Source organism: Salvelinus fontinalis, chromosome 3, assembly GCF_029448725.1.
Source record: "Salvelinus fontinalis isolate EN_2023a chromosome 3, ASM2944872v1, whole genome shotgun sequence".
Taxonomy (NCBI): Eukaryota; Metazoa; Chordata; class Actinopteri; order Salmoniformes; family Salmonidae; genus Salvelinus; species Salvelinus fontinalis.
In genome coordinates this window covers 50277815-50297229 of record NC_074667.1, presented here as the reverse complement: position 1 = coordinate 50297229, position 19415 = coordinate 50277815, and the positions used below count along the sequence as shown (strand labels likewise).

The 19415-nt window shown below is 41.5% G+C and overlaps 2 protein-coding genes across 4 annotated transcripts in view; one reads left to right on the top strand and one right to left on the bottom strand.

The window, feature by feature from the left end:
• The window catches only part of LOC129851056 (6-phosphofructo-2-kinase/fructose-2,6-bisphosphatase 4-like), a 46772-nt gene extending 30766 nt beyond the window's left edge, over positions 1–16006 (top strand). For 2 of the 3 annotated variants that reach the window (XM_055917239.1, XM_055917236.1), the window contains exons 9-14: positions 128–274; positions 4761–4865; positions 6242–6371; positions 6556–6618; positions 6757–6821; positions 8967–9830. In XM_055917239.1, coding sequence (XP_055773214.1) covers positions 128–274; positions 4761–4865; positions 6242–6371; positions 6556–6618; positions 6757–6821; positions 8967–9026 — 570 coding nt within the window. In that variant the 3' untranslated portion in view covers positions 9027–9830. Of the gene's footprint in view, positions 1–127; positions 275–4760; positions 4866–6241; positions 6372–6555; positions 6619–6756; positions 6822–8966; positions 9831–10463 lie in introns of those variants that run through there. The other variant, XM_055917238.1, reaches the window with a different exon arrangement.
• A 1226-nt stretch (positions 16007–17232) lies between these two features.
• LOC129851055 (actin-related protein 2/3 complex subunit 4-like) lies at positions 17233–19405 on the bottom strand. Its single transcript, XM_055917235.1, has 6 exons — positions 19304–19405; positions 18769–18887; positions 18580–18691; positions 18310–18405; positions 17932–18102; positions 17233–17815 (listed from the first exon to the last, which is right to left on the bottom strand). The coding sequence occupies exons 1-6, from the start codon at positions 19304–19306 to the stop codon at positions 17810–17812; spliced, it is 507 nt and encodes a 168-aa protein (XP_055773210.1). The 5' UTR covers positions 19307–19405; the 3' UTR covers positions 17233–17809.
• Positions 19406–19415: the final 10 nt, after the last annotated feature.

Genomic DNA, 19415 nt, shown 5'->3' with positions numbered 1-19415 from the left:
CTCTATCCCTAGACTTGATCTGTACCTTACATATTCTACTTTTTAATTTCTTTAATATTGAATAGGTTTACATATTTTATTATTATTTTTATTTTTTCTCTTTTGTGTGGATTTTTTCCATGTGCAGTTTGCCAATTATCTGGGCCAGTTCATCCAGTCTCAGGAAATCAGTGATCTGAAGGTGTGGACCAGCCAGATGAAGAGGACTATCCAGACAGCCGAGGCAGTGTCTGTGCCGTACGAGCAGTGGAAGGCGCTCAACGAGATAGACGCGGTAAGAACTCACCCACGCCGTCTCAATATTGCACAGTGCCACCTGTGTGATATCAAATTAAAGTTTATTGGTCACATACACAGTTTGGCAGATGTTATAGAGGGTGCAGCAAAATGCTTATGTTACTAGCTCCTAAAAGTAATTTAAATGCAATCTATTAGGGCTGGGAATTGCCATGGACCTCACAATCCGATATTACGATACTCAGGTGCCGATACGATATATATTGCAGTTCTCATGATTCTACAGTGCCTTCAGAAAGTAAACTCAGCAAAAAAAGAAACGTCCCTTTTTCAGGACCCTGTCTTTCAAAGATAATTTGTAAAAATCCAAATAACTTCCCAGATCTTCATTGTAAAGGGCTTAAACACGGTTTCCCATGATTGTTCAGTGAACCATAAACAATTAATGAACATGCACCTGTGGAACGGTTGTTAAGACACTAACAGCTTACAGACGGTAGGCAATTAAGTTCACAGTTATGAAAACATAGGACACTAAAGAGACCTTTCTACTGACTGGAAAACACCAAAAGAAAGATGCTCATCTGCGTGAATGTGCCTTAGGCATGCTGCAAGGAGGCATGAGGAATGCAGATGTGGCCAGGGCAATAAATTGCAATGTGGGTACTGTGCGACGCCTAAGGCGGCGCTAGAGGGAGACAGGACGGACAGCTGATCGTCCTCGCAGTGGCAGACCACGTGTAACAACATCGGTACATCCGATCATCACACCTGCGGGACAGGTACAGGATGGCAACAACAGCTGCCCGAGTTACACCAGGAACGCACAATCCCTTCATCAGTGCTCAGACTGTCTGCAATAGGCTGAACTGAGGGCTTGTAGGCCTGTTGTAAGGCTGTTCCTCACCAGACATCACCGGCAACAACGTCGCCTATGGGCACAAACCCACCGTCGCTGGACCAGACAGAACTGGCAAAAAGTGCTCTTCACTGAATAATTGAGGTTTTGTCTCACCAGGGGTGATGGTCGGATTCGCGTTTATCGTCGCAGGAATGAGCGTTACACTGAGGCATCCTGACATGACCCTTCAGCATGACAATGCCACCAGCCATACTGCTCATTCTGTGTATGATTTCCTGCAAGACAGGAATGTCAGTGTTCTGCCATGGCCAGTCAAGAGCCCGGTTTTCAATCCCATTGAGCACACCTGGGACCTGTGGGATCGGAGGGTGAGGGCTAGGGCCATTCCCCCCAGAAATGTCCGGGAACTTGCAGGTGCCTTGGTGGAAGAGTGGGGTAACATCTCCCAGCAAGAACTGGCAAATATGGTGCAGTCCATGAGGAGGAGATGACTGCAGTACATAATTCAGTTGGTGGCCACACCAGATACTGACTGTTACTTTTTATTTTGACCCCCCCTTTGTTCAGGGATACATTATTCCATTTATGTTAGTCACATGTCTGTGGAACTTGTTCAGTTTGTCTCAGTTGTTGAATCTTATGTTCATCCAAATATTTACACATGTTAAGTTTGTTGAAAATAAATGCAGTCGACAGTGAGAGGACGTTTCTTTTTTTTGCTGAGTTTATTTATACCCCTTGACTTATTCCACGTTTTGTGATAGACTGAATTAAATTAAAAATGATTAAATAGATTCTCACCAATCTCCCTCTCCAACACACTTGACCCTCTCCAACTCGCCTATCGCCCTGACAGATCCAATTGCCATTGCACTGCACACTGCCCTTACCCACCTGGACAAAAGGAATGCATATGTGAGGATGCTGTTCGTTGACTATAGCTCGGCCTTCAATACCATATTGCCCTATATGCTCATTACAAAGCTCACAGCCCTGGGTCTGAACTCCTCCCAATGTATCTGGGTCCTGGACTTCCTGACGGTCTGCCTCCAGGTGGTGAAGGTAGGCAGCATTACCTACTCAACGCTGATCCTCAACATGGGGAACCACAAGGATGCGTCTGCAGTCCTCTCCTGTATTCTCTGTATACCCACAACTGCGTGGCCTCAAAGTTCCAACTCCATATTCACGTTAGCTGACGACACGACAGTAGTAGGCCTGATCACCAACAACGGCGAGACAGCCTACAGGAAGGAGGTAGGACACTGATGGCGTGGTGCCAGGTAAACAACCTCTCCCTAAACGTTAGCAAATCAGAGGAGCTGATTGTGGTCTTCAGGAGGAACCAGGCTGGACACGCCCCCATCCTCATCAACGGGGCCGCCGTGGAGACGGTCAATAACCTAAAATTCCTCTGCGTACACATCTCAAAGAAAATGAAATGGTCTAACCACACACACCATAGTGATGAAGGCACGGCAGCGACTCTTCAACCTCAGGATGCTGAAGCAGTTTGGCCCCGAGGCCCCTCAGTGTTCTACAGGAGCACCATCAAGAGCATTGGGCTGCATCACAGCCTGGTACGGCAGCTTCACCGCAGCAGACCGCACGGCTCTTCAGAGGGTGGGTGCCCACTGCCTGCCCTACAGGACACATACAACACCAGATGTTGCAGGAAGGCCAAGAAGATCATCAGAGACCCCATCCACCCAAGCAATGCCCTGTCCTCCCTGCTTCAATCATTCAGACGTGGGCAGTGCAGGAGCATCATGGCAAAAACTGAACTGAGACTACCCTCAGACCATCAGGCTGCTGAATAGCCACCACAACTAGTCAGCTACCTGCTTCCCCCCTCTCATGGACATCCCCTTCAACCACACCCTCAACTTACCTGCTACTCCCACTATGGACATTCTTTATCCTGATGCTTCTACCCTTCTACTCCCCCATGGACATTCTTTCTCCCTTCTACTCCCCCATGGACATTCTTTCTCCCTTCTACTCCCCCTTTACGGACCCCCCCCCCCAGCAGTTGCTGATCATGGAAATAAAAGTGCTGACAACAAATTGGCTCCCTATTTAAAAACAAGATGGAGAACAGGCTATGAAGGAAAAATACTGGAGTTTTGGTGCAGGTACAGCCGACTACCCCCATAGCTACAATCTATACCAGGGGTCTCTAACAGGTTGCGAGCTACCAGTAGCTCGCCAAACAATTCTGAAAGTACATGCAATTTTCAAGTGTTCTACCGCAAACTGTCATAAACTAATCTCAAAAGTATCAGACACCGCAAGCTCCCAGCTACTATCTAATCATCGCAACATTGACATTATCCCACTCCTGGTTAGACACTATTTGCTTAAACACACCATATCAGCCAATTAATTTCCAGCAATATTGCCTGGTGCACGCGTTTGTTTGTCTACGCACTGTGTAGCCAGCCAGTTGATGCGATAAATCTTGTGCGTTGACAGATCCTTTCCCCAAAACCTTCTCAATTTAAATGTTAACTGCAAAGTATGCTTACCTGGCAGATGTATATCATTAGTAATTATTAGTTATTTGCAAATTTTGCCATGAAATGAGCAGCAGCAGTACAGAACCCTCGCTAGACCGGCACATTAGACAGTACATGTGCAATTGAAGGGGAATTGGGCATAAACTAACAAATTATGATGTTTTTCTTTGTGTTCTTCCAGACCTAAAAAATGGTCTTCTGATATGATTTAAGCGTTGACATGGACTCAGAACATCCAATTCTGTTGTTTCTCTATGAACAATTCTAATTTTGAGAGTGAATTATTATATGTTTCTTTAAGCGAATACCAAGAAAAGTAAAACTCGGAACCTAATTTGGGAAAATATAAAACAAATAACATTTGGGAAAGAAATCAGATTTTAGTTAGTTAATTATTAACCTTTTTTTTTTACCAGGTATCTTGACACAAAATATATAGTACACTAAGGACCCGGGGGAAGAGTTGCAGGGAGAGAAGAGAATATGCCTATTTGAAACTTCAAATGAAATTAGTAGCTTATGAAGTTTCATTTTTTTTCTCATACTAGGAAAGGTTGGAAACCCTTAATCTGTATGTATATATACACTGGATTAATTTACACAAGATCTACTAAGAATGATGTGCAAATCACATACTTTGTAAACAGTAGGTATAGACTAACAGTGAAATGCTTACTTATGGACCCTTGCCAACAATTATTTTAAATAATGGAAAAAATAATAACACAGGGATTAAATACACAGTGGTATGAGATAATTGAGGTAGATGTGTACATATAGTTAGGGATCAAGTGACTAGGCAACAGGATGGATAATACACAGTAGCAGCAGCATATGTGATGAGTTAAGAGTGCAGAAAGAGTCAATGCAGATAGTCCGGGTAGCTATTGGTTAACTATTTAGCAGTCTTTTGGCCTGGGGGTAGGTGCTGTTCAGGGTCCGGACTGCATCGGCAGAAGATATATTAGTGAGATTTGTCAAGAACCCAGTAAGTATATAAATAAATATGGAGTGTGCATAAACAGTGTAACTAAAATGCAGTATACAGATGTAGATTTGGAAAATTGTGCAAGTCTGTGATTTACTAAATATGTTGTGGTGTGTTTGAGTAACTGAAGTGGTGCATGTGTGTTTATCCTCAGGGTGTGTGTGAGGAGATGATGTATGAGGAGATCCAGCAGCACTACCCGCTGGAGTTTGCAATGAGGGACCAGGACAAATACCGCTACCGTTACCCAAAGGGAGAGGTGAGTGAGAAGAACATTCTCTAATGCCTAATTTGTTAAATCATCTTTATATATTATGGAAGTGCTCTGCCAACCTGAATGCTGGTTTTATGTGTCAAGAAATATGTGTGAGGACTTGCTTCTGCTGAAGAGCTGTACAGTTCTTAACAATGTTTTTGACAAGCGAGCACTTCGATATGGTCATTTTCATACTTTCATGGAATGTTGGGGATTGACAGAGTAAGGCATTTGTGAAAATTCTATAGCAATATATAGTTGGAAAGCAGCTGTGCATTTGGACAATTAAGACACTGCAGTAATCGGGGAAGAAGGGCCTTGGTCAGGGAGATGACCAGGAACCCGATGGTCACTCTGACAGAGCTCCTGAGTTCCTCTGTGGAGATGGGAGAACCTTGCAGAAGGACAACCATCTCTGTAGCACTCTATCAATCAGGCCTTTATAGTAGAGTGGCCAGACGGAAGTCACTCCTCAGTAAAAGGCACATGATAGCCCACTTGGAGTTTGCCAGAAGGTAATTAAAGGACTCTGACCATGAGAAACAAGATTCTCTGATCTGATGAAAGCAAGATAGAACTCTTTGGCCTGAATGCCAAGCGTCACGTCTGGAGAAAACCAGGCACCACTCATCACCTGGCCAATACCATCCCTATGGTGGTGGCAGCATCATACCATAGGGATGTTTTTCAGCTGCAGGGACTGAGAGACTTGTCAGGATTGAGAGAAAGATGAACGGAGCAAAGTACAGAGAGCCTTGATGAAAACTTGCTCCAGAGCACTGAGGTCCTCAGACTGGGGCGAAGGAACACTTTCCAACAGGACATCGACCCTAAGCCCACAGCCAAGACAATGCAGGAGTGGTTTTGGGACAAGTCTCTGAATGTCCTTGAGTGGCCCAGCCAGAGGCCAGACTTGAACCCGATTTCAACATCTCTGGAGAGACCTAAAAATAGCTGTGCAGCGTCTCTCCCCATCCAACCTGATGGAGCTTGAGAGGATCTGCAGAGAAGGAGAGAAACTCCCAAATACAGGTGTGCCAAGCTTATAGCGTCATACCAAAGAAGACTCAAGGCTGTGATCGCTGGCAACGGTGCTTCAACAAAGTACTGAGTAAAGCGTCTGAATATTTATGTAAATGTAATATTTCAGTTTTAATTTTGTATTAATTTGCAAAAATGCCTTCTACATTGTTTTCCACTGTAGACCCCATTACTGAAGATCATTTCTCATCTTGTAGTATTTGTCTGTTCCCTGGTTTTTGGGGGGTGTTTTTTATCCCCTGCCTTAAGTTTTTGTCACCCTTTTTGGCCGAGTGAGAGTCTTGGTTGGTTGGTCTGTCTGTCTCTGAGTGTACCTGACCGTTGACCTGTCCCCTCAGTCCTATGAAGACCTGGTGCAGCGTCTGGAGCCGGTCATCATGGAGCTGGAGAGGCAGGAGAACATCCTGGTTGTCTGTCACCAGGCTATCATGCGCTGCCTGCTGGCATACTTCCTGGATAAGACCGCAGGTCAGTCTCGTTGTCTCTCCTGGATAAGACCGATGGAAGGTGTTGTTTAGTCCCTTTTTTGTAGATCTCTTTTGTAATAGATTTCTCTCTGAATGTCCTTGAGTGGCCCAGCCAGAGACCAGACTTGAACCTGATTTCAACATCTCTGAAGAAACCTTGGTAATGTTTGTGTGTTGTTTCTCAGAGGAGCTGCCCTACTTGAAGTGCCCACTGCACACCGTGCTGAAGCTCACACCAGTGGCTTATGGTAAGACTGGCCTTCCACTGCTACGCAGGCCTGTTTGTACCTGCTTCACTGTGAATTGTGAAATAACAGAAATATTTCACATTGGATTTAGTTGTTTATAATGCAAGAATGCACCTTTCTGTGCTCTTGTGTTTTCAGGCTGTAAGGTGGAGTCCATCTACCTAAATGTGGACGCAGTGAACACTCACAGAGATAGACCAGAGGTTGGTATATCTACATACTTGCACACACAGATACTGGTTTGGTGGCAGATTTGGTAAACATAAGGGGGAATCTGTGCTACGCTTGACAGATGACTCTAAACTCTGTAACCTGTGCAGCTGTAGTGCTTTTCAACAGTCCTGGTTGCAATGGCTTCATAATCAGAGGAGTGTTTAATAGTAATGCTTAGAGTGGATTTTTTATTGTAAAGATGTCATGTGCACTGGTATCAGTACTGAAGAGGATGATTGTGACTAATGTTGTGACCTTCATCCATTGTCCAACACCATTTCACACGCTCATCCTGAATAAACCAATTAGAGGATAGTGGGATGGAACAACACGATGCATGATGTTATATCATCAGGTGAAATCTGTGGGATTAGGAATCATGTTCATGACATTTCTTTATCGTATACGTAGAGAAGCATTTAGGGAGTGTAACTATTCAAATTAACTTTGATAATTAAATAATTAAATGAACTTTTATCACATCCTGGGCTCTGTTTTCAGCTGGTGCTAAGGAGGCACTAGTGTCAAATGCACATTAGTTTGCAATTTAGGCATGTAAAAAAATGACAGACTGCCATTTTCCAGTCCTAACGCCAGGTTTGTCAATGTACCTGTCGAACATCAGCTCGTTTGCACTGAGGTGGGAGGGGCGGCAATATTTGAGGTGTGTCCTTTAAAAACAAAGGCAAAAGTTACAATTTCATGCAGCACTAATGGTACGTTTTAAGACTCACAAAATGCAGGTCTTAACGGTAACGCTGTTGATAATGGCATGATTTTGAGAGCAGAAGTGCAGCCTATCCAGCCATGATGCACAGTGCCCATGGATGGAGACATGTGCCAGTGAACCTTATATTTAGAAACGTTAACAAATTATTGATTTCCGCCCCTTTCATTTAATTGGATTAAAAAACAAGCATAGCCTACCCTCCCGTTAAACAAGGCTGGTTTAGCAACATCGCATAGGTATGCCTTTTTATCCTGGCCAAAGGTAGCTTTTGAATAAATGGTTTCTACTGGGAGTGCTTTTAAATATTGGAGGTTTAAGCCCTTGTGCATTTTAATTATTCACAATTCACATACCTGCATTTTGCTTGTTCAAGTAGGCTATCCATCCCCATTTTCAAAGAGCACCCCACATCCGATTTACCGAAGACATGCTCTTCCAAAATATTCAGTCCTCATAATGCCATATCATCGACAGATTATTATTTTTTTTTTTATCATACAATTGACAGGAGCCTAGTATTGGCTTCAATGCAATGGAAATGTTGTCTGCTCTTTCTGGAGAAGTGCAAATATGATCTGTAAGGTGGTTCCATGATGTTTATAAAACATTACAGTTGTGAAGTATAATGGTGAGTGGACATTCCCCCGTTCTCTTTACTTTGGATCTTAATCCAGCTCCTGTGAAAAGTTTGGATGTGTGTAAAACCCTCCATAGTCTTATTTGCCTGGTCTGTATTATATGCCCATGGGGAGAAATTATGGTGCCTGTAACTCTATTTAGACATTGCCTATTTAAAACAAGTTATTTTGTTTTTATTAGAATTGTGGACTGTCATTTTAGGCCTTATCAATAGCCTAGTGAATTTAATGTTGCTTGTTGACTACGTTTGGCATGTCCAGACTGCAATTTACAGTAGACATTGCCCCTGTATCAGTGCGAATGCTGTTGCCTATGTTTCCATATTGAAGCAATGTGTTTTAGAACAATGTGGGCTGACATGTTCAACATATTTAGCAAACTAGGTTATAACGGACTAACATTCGAATTGGAGTTACAATACATAAAAGACCATAAATACACAACTTGAAGCAACTGCATATTTAGTTATGGTTTATGTTCTGATTGGCCAGTGAAGGGCCAAGTCTTGACACACTCAACTTGTTTATTCATCAAAACCCAGCCCTTTCACGCCACCACCAACTACTCTGCCTATAATTCCAGTTGTGAAAATGGCAAAACTATTTCTGACTCACCCTGAACCTATAACGCTACCACCAGCGCTAAGATTTACCATTGCGCTAGGTTTGTTAGAATAGAGCCCCCTGTCTTTCCCACCCATCCTTCCATTATAGCTATTTTGTTTCCCTGATGTTTGACCCCAACCTTTTGTTTCATTGCTGAACAGAACGTAAAGGTGTCGCGGATGGCTGAGGAGGCTTTGCTAACAGTACCAGCTCATCAGTGAGATAGTATCCCTCATGCTCTCACACTCCCTTCTTTCCACTCCTCCTTCTGGCCCTGCCCCATTAACTTGTCCTTCAATCAGACACTTAGTCCTCAGTCACTCCATACCCTCTTTACTTCCTGACATCAGAAGTACTCTGATTTGTTTTGGAGTATTCAATAATAATTATAATTAACTGGAATCTAGTTCATTTGTAAATATCCCTACCATAAGGGTCTAGTGTCATTTCTTTTGTTTATTGACCTGCTGCTTTTTTCAGTCTCCAAGTTGACATAATGGTTTTGTAAATCAATGTTGAACTGCCAAATGTGAAACGATTTAACCCGAAGCAAATTTCAGTTCAAATATTTTCATTTTAGGATAACCTTTTTTTAAATTTAGTCTCATGGATGTATGTCACTTTTTTTATTCGGGAAGCTCAGTATTTTATTATTATTTGTCAGTAGTGAGTCTGTGGATTTCAATGTGACTCACTGTCTTAATTAGTTTAAAAGTTGAATGTGTGTCTGTCGGTGTTCATAGCGTTGCACAAATGTCTACTTGATGAGGTAGTGTTTTGCACCTTTACTCTGAAACCTAAACTCTTGAGTGTTTCTTTAATTAGTTATTTTAAAAAGTTCATTCAGTTTAGTGTATTTTTAATTTGATCAAGTTAGATTAAATGTTAATTTTATAATCATGTATGAAGACGGCCCAGAGGAACATTTTTTATTAGAATGTGAAGGTCTCTGCTCCATATGGAATATGAGGAAGTAATTTACATATCACTGTTTACTGGCTATGTTAATAAAATCGACTTGACCAGCCCTGCTGTATTTTATGTATCGATACATTGATCCTCACATTTTTGTTCTATAAATGTGTTCATAAACCTCTTTTACTGTGCTATGCAAATGCAGAGCATTTGGTCCTCAACCTTTTATTAATATGCAGAGGCTGTATTGGAAGTAATTTCCTCTGTAGAGTACTAATGCCTATTCATCAGACTCAATATAAACACCTGTTTGTAGAACAGTGCATCTCTTCCTGACACCGTACCCATCACCATAACAGTAATTCTCCTCATCCACAAAGCCAACTGCAAAACATGCCTTTTTCATACATACATTTACTTGTCCTAGACACGGGCTCGGAAGTGTACATAATCAGCTGACCAGGAGCAATAATGCTCAGTTGTCTAAACTAATATCTATTTCTCTAAACCATTATCTCTGCCGCAAACATAAACAAATTTCACTGTGTATAGCACATAGTGTCACTCACTGAAATTAAATGCCTTGTTCTAGGACTTCTATGCTTTGAAGCTATGGGGGACTTTTTTTGAAGTTGGTAACCACAGAACATGTCCCCTATTTTGAAACTCCATGGACATGAGATTTGATTCGTCATTCTGGTGTGTCTTCAAAGGGATGTAAAACGTGTATGTTCCTCTTTCAGAACGTCAACGTTCATCGCACCACAGAAGATGCCTTGCAGACAGTCCCACCTCATCTCTGAAATGCAAGCCACTCGGATTGAAGTTTGGGCTCTCTCCTCTACCTCCCTGTTACTACCTGTCATTACTTGTGTCTCTAGTGGTACAGAGTCAGTGGACATTCTATCTGTGTAACTCACTCAATTGATGGTTCTTTGTTGGGCGATGTAATGTTTTCACAGCCTGGTCTCAAAGCAAAACACAGTACCAGTCAGAAGTTTGGACACATCAACTCATTCAAGGGTTTTTCTTTGATTGTACTATTTTATACATTGTAGAATAATAGTCAAGACATCACAACTATGAAGTAACACATGGAATCGTGTAGTAACCAAAAAAGTGTAAAACAAATCAAAATATATTTTAGATTCTTCAAAGTAGCCACCCTTTGCTTTGATGACAGCTTTGCACACTCTTGGCATTCTCTCAACCAGCTTCACCTGGAATGCTTTTCCAACAGTCTTGAGGGAGTTCCCACATATGCTGAGCACTTGTTGGTTGCTTTTCCTTCACTCTGCGTTCCAACCATCCCAAACCATCTCAATTTGGTCGAGGTCGGTGATTGTGGAGGCCAGGTCATCTGATGCAGCACTCCATCACTCTCCTTGCATGATGCAGCACTCCATCACTCTCTTTGCTCAAGTAGCCCTTACACAGCCTAGAGGTGTGTTGGGTCATTGTCCTGTTGAAAAACAAATGATAGTCCCACTAAGCCCAAACCAGATGGGATGGCGTATCGCTGCAGAATGCTGTGGTATCCATGCTGGATAAGTGTTCCTTGAATTCTAAATAAATCAGTATCATCAGCAAAGCAACATCACACCACCACCTCCATGCTTCACGGTGGGAACCACACATGCGGAGATAATCCATTCACCTACTCTGCGTCACACAAAGACATGGGAGTTGGAACCAAAAATGTCACATTTGGAAAATTGGACCAATGGATAGATTTCCACCGGTGTAATGTCCATTGCTTGTGTTTCTTGGCCCAAGCAAGTATTTTCTTACTATTGGTGTCGTTTAGTAGTGGTTTCTTTGCAGCAATGAAGGCCTGAGTCACGCAGTCTCCTCTGAACAGTTGATGTTGAGATGTGTCTGTTACTTGAACTCTTGTGAAGCATTTATTTGGGCTGCAATTTCTGAGGCTGGTAATGCTAATGCACTTATCCTCTGCAGCAGAAGTAACTCTGGGTGTTCCTTTCCTGTGGCGGTCCTCATGACAGCCAGTTTCATCATAGCGCTTGATGGTTTTTGCAACTGCACTTGAAGAAACTTTCAGAGTTCTTGACATTTTCAGAATTGACTGACAATGTCTCAAAGTAATGATGGACTGTCATTTCTCTTTGCTTATTTGAGCTGTTCTTGCTATAATATGGACTTGGTCTTTTACCAAATAGTATTCTGTATACCACCCCTACCTTGTCACAAGACAACTGATTGGCTCAAACGCATTAAGGAAAGAAATTCCACAAATGAACTTTTAACAAGGCACACCTGTTAATTGAAATGCATTCCAGGTGACTACCTTATGAAGCTGGTTGAGCGAATGCCAAGAGTGTGCAAAGCTGTCATCAAGGCAAAGGGTGGCTACTTTGAAGAATCTCAAATAAAAAATATTTTGATTTGTTTAACACTTTTTTGGTTACGGTACTATATGATTCTATGTTATTTCATAGTTTTGATATCTTCACTATTATTCTACAATGTATAAAATTGTAAAAATAAAGAAAAACCATTGAATGAGTAGGTGTGTCCAAATTTTTGACTGGTGCTGTATTTTACAAAAATCCATGCCACTCCATTAAGTATGATATGTTACTTTGTTAGGTTACATTACATTAGCCTGCGTACATCTGGCACGCTCAAATTAGTATGGTAAATTAGTTATATGTTTGGGATGATAGATTACTTAAAGCAAAAACAAAAGGAGGGTGGATGGGTAGGCGTATAACGTGAATGTCTAGCAACCCAAAGGTTGTGTGTTCGAATCTCATCACGGACAACATTAGCATTTTAGCAACTACGGAAAAGTATTGACACAGCCTGAATTTAAAATTGATTAAATTTGAAATGTATCACTGACCTACACACAATAACCCATAATATCAATGTGGAATAATGTTTTTAGAAATATCTTGAGTCAATAAGTATTCAACCCGTTTGTTAGGGCAAGGCTAAATAAGTTCAGGAGTAAAGATTCGCTTAACAAGTCACAAATTGCATGGACTCTGTGTGCAATAGTAGTGTTTAACATGACTACCTCATCTCTGTACCCCACACATACAATTATTTCTATGGTCCCTCAGTCGAGCAGTGAATTTCAAACACAGATTCAACCACAAAGACCAGGGAGGTTTTCCAATGTCTTACAAAGGGGCACCTATTGGTAGATTGGTAAAAAAAATAAAAAAGAATTAAGCGGACATTGCATATTCTTTTGAGCAAAGCTAAGTTATGAATTACACTTTGGATGGTGTATCAATACACCCAGTCACTACAAAGATACAGGCATCCTTCCGAACTCAGCTGCCGGAGAGGAAGGAAACCGCTCAGGGATTTCACCATGAGGCCAATGGTGACTTTAAAATAGTTCGTTTTTAATGGCTGTGATAGGGAAAAACTGAGGATGGATCAACAACATTGTAGTTACTCCACAATACTAACCTAAATGACAGCGTGAACAGAAGGGAGCCTGTACAGAATAAAAATATATATGGATCCTGTTTGCAATAAGGCACTAAAGTAAAATTGCAAATAAATAAACTTAATGTCCTGAATACAAAGCATCATGTTTGGGGCAAATTCAACATCCATACATCACTGAGTACCACTCATTTTCAAGCATGGTGTTGGCTACATCATGTTATGGGTATCCTTGTCATCGGCAAGGACTAGGGAGTTGTTTTAGGATAAAATAAATTAATACAGCTAAGCACAGGCAAAATCCTTAGAGATAAATCTGGTTCAGTCTGCTTTCCAACAGAAAAATGCACCTTTCAGCAGGACAATAACCTAAAACACAAGGCCAAATATACACTGGAGTTGCTTACCAAGACGACATTGAATGTTCCTGAGTGGCCTAGTTTCAGTTCTGTTTTAAAGACTTAAAAATGTCAGTCTAGCAATAATCAACAACCAACTTGACAGAGCTTGAAGAATTAAAAAAAAAAATAATGGGCAAATATTGTACAATCCAGGTGTGCAAGGCTCTTGAGAAACTTACAGAGAAAAACACAGCTGTAATCTCACCAAATCTTATTCTAACATGTATTGACTCAGGGGTGTGAATACTTATGTAAATGAGAGATTTCTGTATTTCATTTTCAATAAATTTGCAAAAGTTTCTAAAAACATGTTTTTACTTTGTCATTATGGGGTTTTGTGTGAAGATGGGTGAGGGGGAAAAAACGATTTAATAAATTTTAAATTCAGGCTGTAACACAACAAAATGTGGAATAAGTCAAGGGGTATGAATATTTTCTGAAAGCATTGTACTTTTTAAGCTACTTTGCAACTACTTAGCATGTTAGCTAACCCTTCCCCTAACCATAACCCTTTAATCTAACTCCTAACCTTAACCCCTAACCTAACGGAGCATGTCATACTAAAGCAGTCAAATGTAATATATTATACTAAAGCAGTGGAACGTAGCATATCCTACTAAAGCAGTCGAACGCAATATATCATACTAAACGATCAAGACGTAGGATACTATACGTCTTACAATACATATTATATTGTACGATCGACATTACATTTGTAGGTCAATGTAATGTAACCTAACTTTAAGTAACACACACTACATTTGGACACCTACTCGTCGAACATCTCATTACAAAATCATGAGCATTAATATGGAATCCCTCCCCCCCCTTTGCTGCTATAACATCCTCAACTCTTCACTTTGTGCACAGGGGCATTGTCATGCTGAAACAGGGACGGCTTTCCCCAAATGGTTGCCAGAAGGTTGGAAGCACAGAATTGTCTAGAATGTCATTGTATGCTGTAGCATTAAGATTTCCCTTCACTGGAACTAAGGGATCCAGACCTTTATTCCTCCCCCACCAAATTTTACAGTTGTCACTATGCATTCGAGCAGGTAGCGTTCTCCTGGCATCCGCCAAACCCAGATTCATCCGCGGGACTGCCAGATGATGAAGTGTAATTCATCACTCCAGAGAACGTGTTTCCACTGCTCCAGAGTCCAATTGTGGCAAGCTTTACAGCACTCCAGCCGAAGCTTGGCATTGCGCATGGTGATCTTAGGTTTGTGTGCGGCTGCTCGGCCATGGAAACCCATTTTATGAAGCTCCCAACGAACAGTTCTTGTGCTGACGTTGCTTCCAGAGGCAGTTTGGAACTCGGTATTGAGTGTTGTAACCGAGGACAGACAACTTTTACGCATTTCAGCACTCGGCGTTCCCGTTCTGTGAGCTTGTGTGGCCTACCACTTCGCAGCTAAGCCGTTGTTGCTCCTAGACGTTTCCACTTCACAATAAAAGCACTTACAGTTGACCAGACAGCTCTAGCATGGCAGACATTTTACAAACTGACTTGTTGGAAAGGTGTTACCATGTTGAAAGTCATTGAGCTCTTCAGTAAGGCTATTTTACTGTCAATGTTTGTCTATGGAGATTGCATGGCTGTGTGCTTGATTATATACACCTGTCAGCAGGTTTGAAGGGGTGTCTACATACTTTTGTATATATAGTGTATCATACTAAATGGAGTAGCAAGGATTTGAGTAAAATATAACACGTTTTGCTCTGAGACCAGGTTGTTTTTCTGCCCCTTCTCCCTCTCTGAGCACATTCTTGTCCTGTTTTGGTGTCTATGTTCAGAGCAATGTGAACTGAAGGATCCAGAGCCTTTTGGCTTTTCTGTAAGCATCCTCAATTGGCCTGTACAATTGTATCAGTTGGCCTTATTACTCCTCCGTAGGTATCTCAGTCAGTCTACAGCACATTCAGACCAATGGTTTAGAGGTCCAAACAGAAATGGGAATTAAATGAACAGTTCTGCTTGCATTCTAGGGTTTTGGGGTATGCTTTCAGGGAATTACTCAGACCCATTACCTTTTGCTGCTCCATTCTCATGGTAGGAAGAGCAGTAAGTCCTTGTTAGTAGTTTGGTTTATGTGTGTTAAGGCTTTATATATAGCTTACAGCGTTGTCTTGTCTAGGAGAGAAATGGACTGCAACTTATTTTTGTAAAGTATGAGCCCCTCAAACTATTGATTGTGTGATTCACTTGTCCATTTTGAACCTCAGAAGTGTCACTATTGTTCTTCATGTCAATGTTTTATATTAAAAAGTATTTTGAGATGTGCAATTATAAAAATGTGATGGCTACACCATCAGCATATGCAAATATGTGGGCATATTCAATTGTTGGTGCTTATGTTGGCTGCTATTGAATCCAACATTTTGATCATTTTTCCTGTGTTTTTCTAAATGTTTTTCTTGTGATTTTTCAAAATCTTCAATAAAGATGTGTTTTTATACAGCTGCCTCAAATTCATCGAACATAGTTCCTCTATTACAGATGACCTAACAGTTGGATTTTCTCAAAATCAGCCAAGCACATAACTGCGTACAAATGACCAAGAAGCACCAGTGTTGAATGAATATGCTGGAACTCAGTGTTATGAAAATAATATTTGAAGATAATAATTGGCCATAATGAAATGTGTTTGCAGCTTATGGCTTACGAACGGAGGGAAACCATAAACAAAATAAATACTACAACCAGTCTGTTTTAGTTACATTTTAGTCATTTAGCAGAGACTCTTATCCAGAGCGACTTACAGGAGCAATTAGGGTTAAGTGTCTTGCTTAACGGCACATCAGATTTTTCACAGTCGCTCAGGGATTCTAACCTTTCGGTTACTTGCCCAACGCTCAGCTACCTTCCCCCCAGTTCAGCGCTAGAGGCCCACACTCTAACCAGGAAACATGCAAGATCTGACTCGCTCATTTTAGAACCAGCAACACATTCACTTCTCCTTTCTCACACCTGAAATAATACAGTGAGCCTTACTCTGCGCAAACTGAAGAGAAACAGCTGATCTTAGCAGAGACTTGAGTCCCAACCAACACAGCTAGTGCCACAGAAATATAATTTGAAATTAAAGTGCCCTGAGTGTACAAAACATTATGAACACTAATATTGAGTTGCACCCCCTTTCGTCCTTAGAACGGCCTCTTTTCATCAGGGCATGGACTCTACAAGGTGTCGTAAGCATTCCACCTAAACGCATGCCCATGTTGACTCCAATGCTTCCCAGTTGTGTCAAGATGGCTGGATGTCCTTTGGGTGGTGGACCATTCGTGATACACACAGGAAACTGTTGAGCATGAAAAACACAGCAGCATTGCAGTTCTTGACACACTCAAACCGGTGCGACTGTCCCCTGCTACTACCATATCCTGTTCAAAGGCACACCCTCTGAATGGCACATATACACAATCCATGTCTCAATTGTCTCAAGATTTTAAATCCTTCTTTAACCCGTCTCCTCCCCTTCATCTATATTGATTGAACAAGTGACATCAATAAGGGATCATAGCCTTCACCTGGTCAGTCTGTCATGGAAAGAGCAGGTGTTCCTAATGTTATGTATACTCAGTGTACATATCTAATGGTATACACACACACTCAACTTCAAGAATGAGGATGTGGACAAAAAGAAGAGCATGGATGGGACACACGAGCACCATTACTCAGAACTACAAGCAAGCTCTCATCAGTTTTATTGGTGATAATTTCAAACATGGTTTATTTTAGGACAGTTCAATAAATCTGTGATATCTTGTAATAAAATGTAAACATACATATTTTTTTTATTTATCTCCATGATGATCGTTACATTTTGAGGTTACATTTTCTTTGTTTTAACAAAATACAATAGTACATAAAGTCACAGAATGTATAAAAACAACACAGGCTGTTTCAGTTGCAACAACACATTCTCATTGTCCCGGTAATCATGAATATCAACCTGGTTAATACTTTTAAGGACCCGCCTTGGCTTTGAGATTTGTTCTAATTAGAAAATAATTCATTATATACAGTCATCAATATTTATGAGTACAGGGAAATACTTGTGAGACACAGTTGGGTGCCACACACACCCACCCACCCACACTGGATTGGTCACTTTTCTATGGTATTCCTCGCTGATTGGTTGTTCACTTACAGTACGCTTCTCCACCCTCTTCCTGCTATCGGACCCTTGAGTCTGCCCTGTCTCACAGATCCATGGTGATGGCCAAGTCATATGATCAGTGAGGGATGAGAGGACAACTCAGAACTGCAACAAAAGGAAGGCATTGACAAGCATCATATTACTGTTCCATTAGTCCCACTGATTTGACCACGTTTCTATAAAATGTAGATGGTTTTGCTTCTAACACATAGCAGTCTTACATTCTTGAGGAACTCCTCCGCTACAATACGGGCACGGGCATTGACAGACAGCTTCATCTCGCTGATCTCCTTGTCGATCTCCTCCATGAAGGTGATGACGAAGTCCACCAGCTTGTGTTTGTACATCTGCTCCGTGTGGAAGTTGGTGATGAGGAAACTGATGTCATAGCCCTACATGACAGGATGGAGAGATGGACGAAAAAAGAGAAAAGGATTTTTTTTTAAATTAGCAAGTCCAACAACAGCAATACCAACAACACCAATTGAATAATTTCCTGTTTCTATTTCTGCATCTGTTTTCTTTCCTGATATGAATCTCACTGGTTCCTTCAACCCCAGTTTAAAACATGAACGTCTAAGTTGATTTTCATTTATCACCTCAACCGGTTTCCTCCTGAGAATGAAGAAGTTCTCCGCTCTCATCATCATGAAGCGCATGAACTTGTGGCACAGGATCTTCTCAATCTCATCAGCCTGATGGAGCCAATTACAGTGCACTAATCAGCATTTGCATTAAACACACTTTTGTTTCCATACTGATTACAACCGATAGCTTTCAAATCTATGTGAAAGGCTTGATTTCAAACACAAAACATCAAGATAATGGAAGGATAACAAGGATAACAAAGACGGGTCATATTCCCTGACCTGCTTCACAGCAATGCTGACTCGCACAGAGTTGATGGAGCCCTCGATTAGGACCTTCTCCTTGTCATTGCGGCTGATCACCACAGGCTGTAGTAGGAGTTCTTTACTACTCCTGTTATGAGAAAAGACAGTGTAACAAATAACACCAATGTCATCATGAGGAGAGAGACTCTTTCACACACAACTCACCTGACCTCCACCTCTGGTTTGTTGTGGCGTTCCACTACCTGAGAGGAGAAGTTCTCCAGACAGAGGGCGGCCTGCAGTGTGGCACGCACAGCGTTCAAGTATGGGCGCAGGGTGGCTGTCTGAGGGAGGTAGTGCCAACATTAACTCACGGATAGAAAACATCACTATTACATTTCAATTATCACGACAATCATCCAGATTTTTTTTATTTTTACTAAGGCTTTACATGTCCATCTCAGACAGACTGCTGTCTGGACCTATAGACAGGCAGTACCATGGTCACAGGTTTTGCTACAACCATGTTACTACAAACATATTAGCCTCATTCATTTGCATAGTATTGAACGATCTAATAATGTTGTGGTGTTGTCAGAGATTTCTAGTCTGTCTTGCTTTGATCAATACTTTTTTCCTAGGGCGTCCTGTCAAACCACCAGATTAAGGTTCAACCTACAAGAGTAAGGTTCAACCTGGGAATTTAAAAGCAGAGAATATAATCGGTATTTCTGATTAAATAGAGATTCAACTCACTCACCATTTCTCCGTTGTAGTGGGTTTTAAAGGCGGAAGTTACTTTGCCACGCCTGCCAACTCCTCTTCCGCAAATCTCATATCACAGCGAATAGAGCGTTTCATTCGATTTCGAC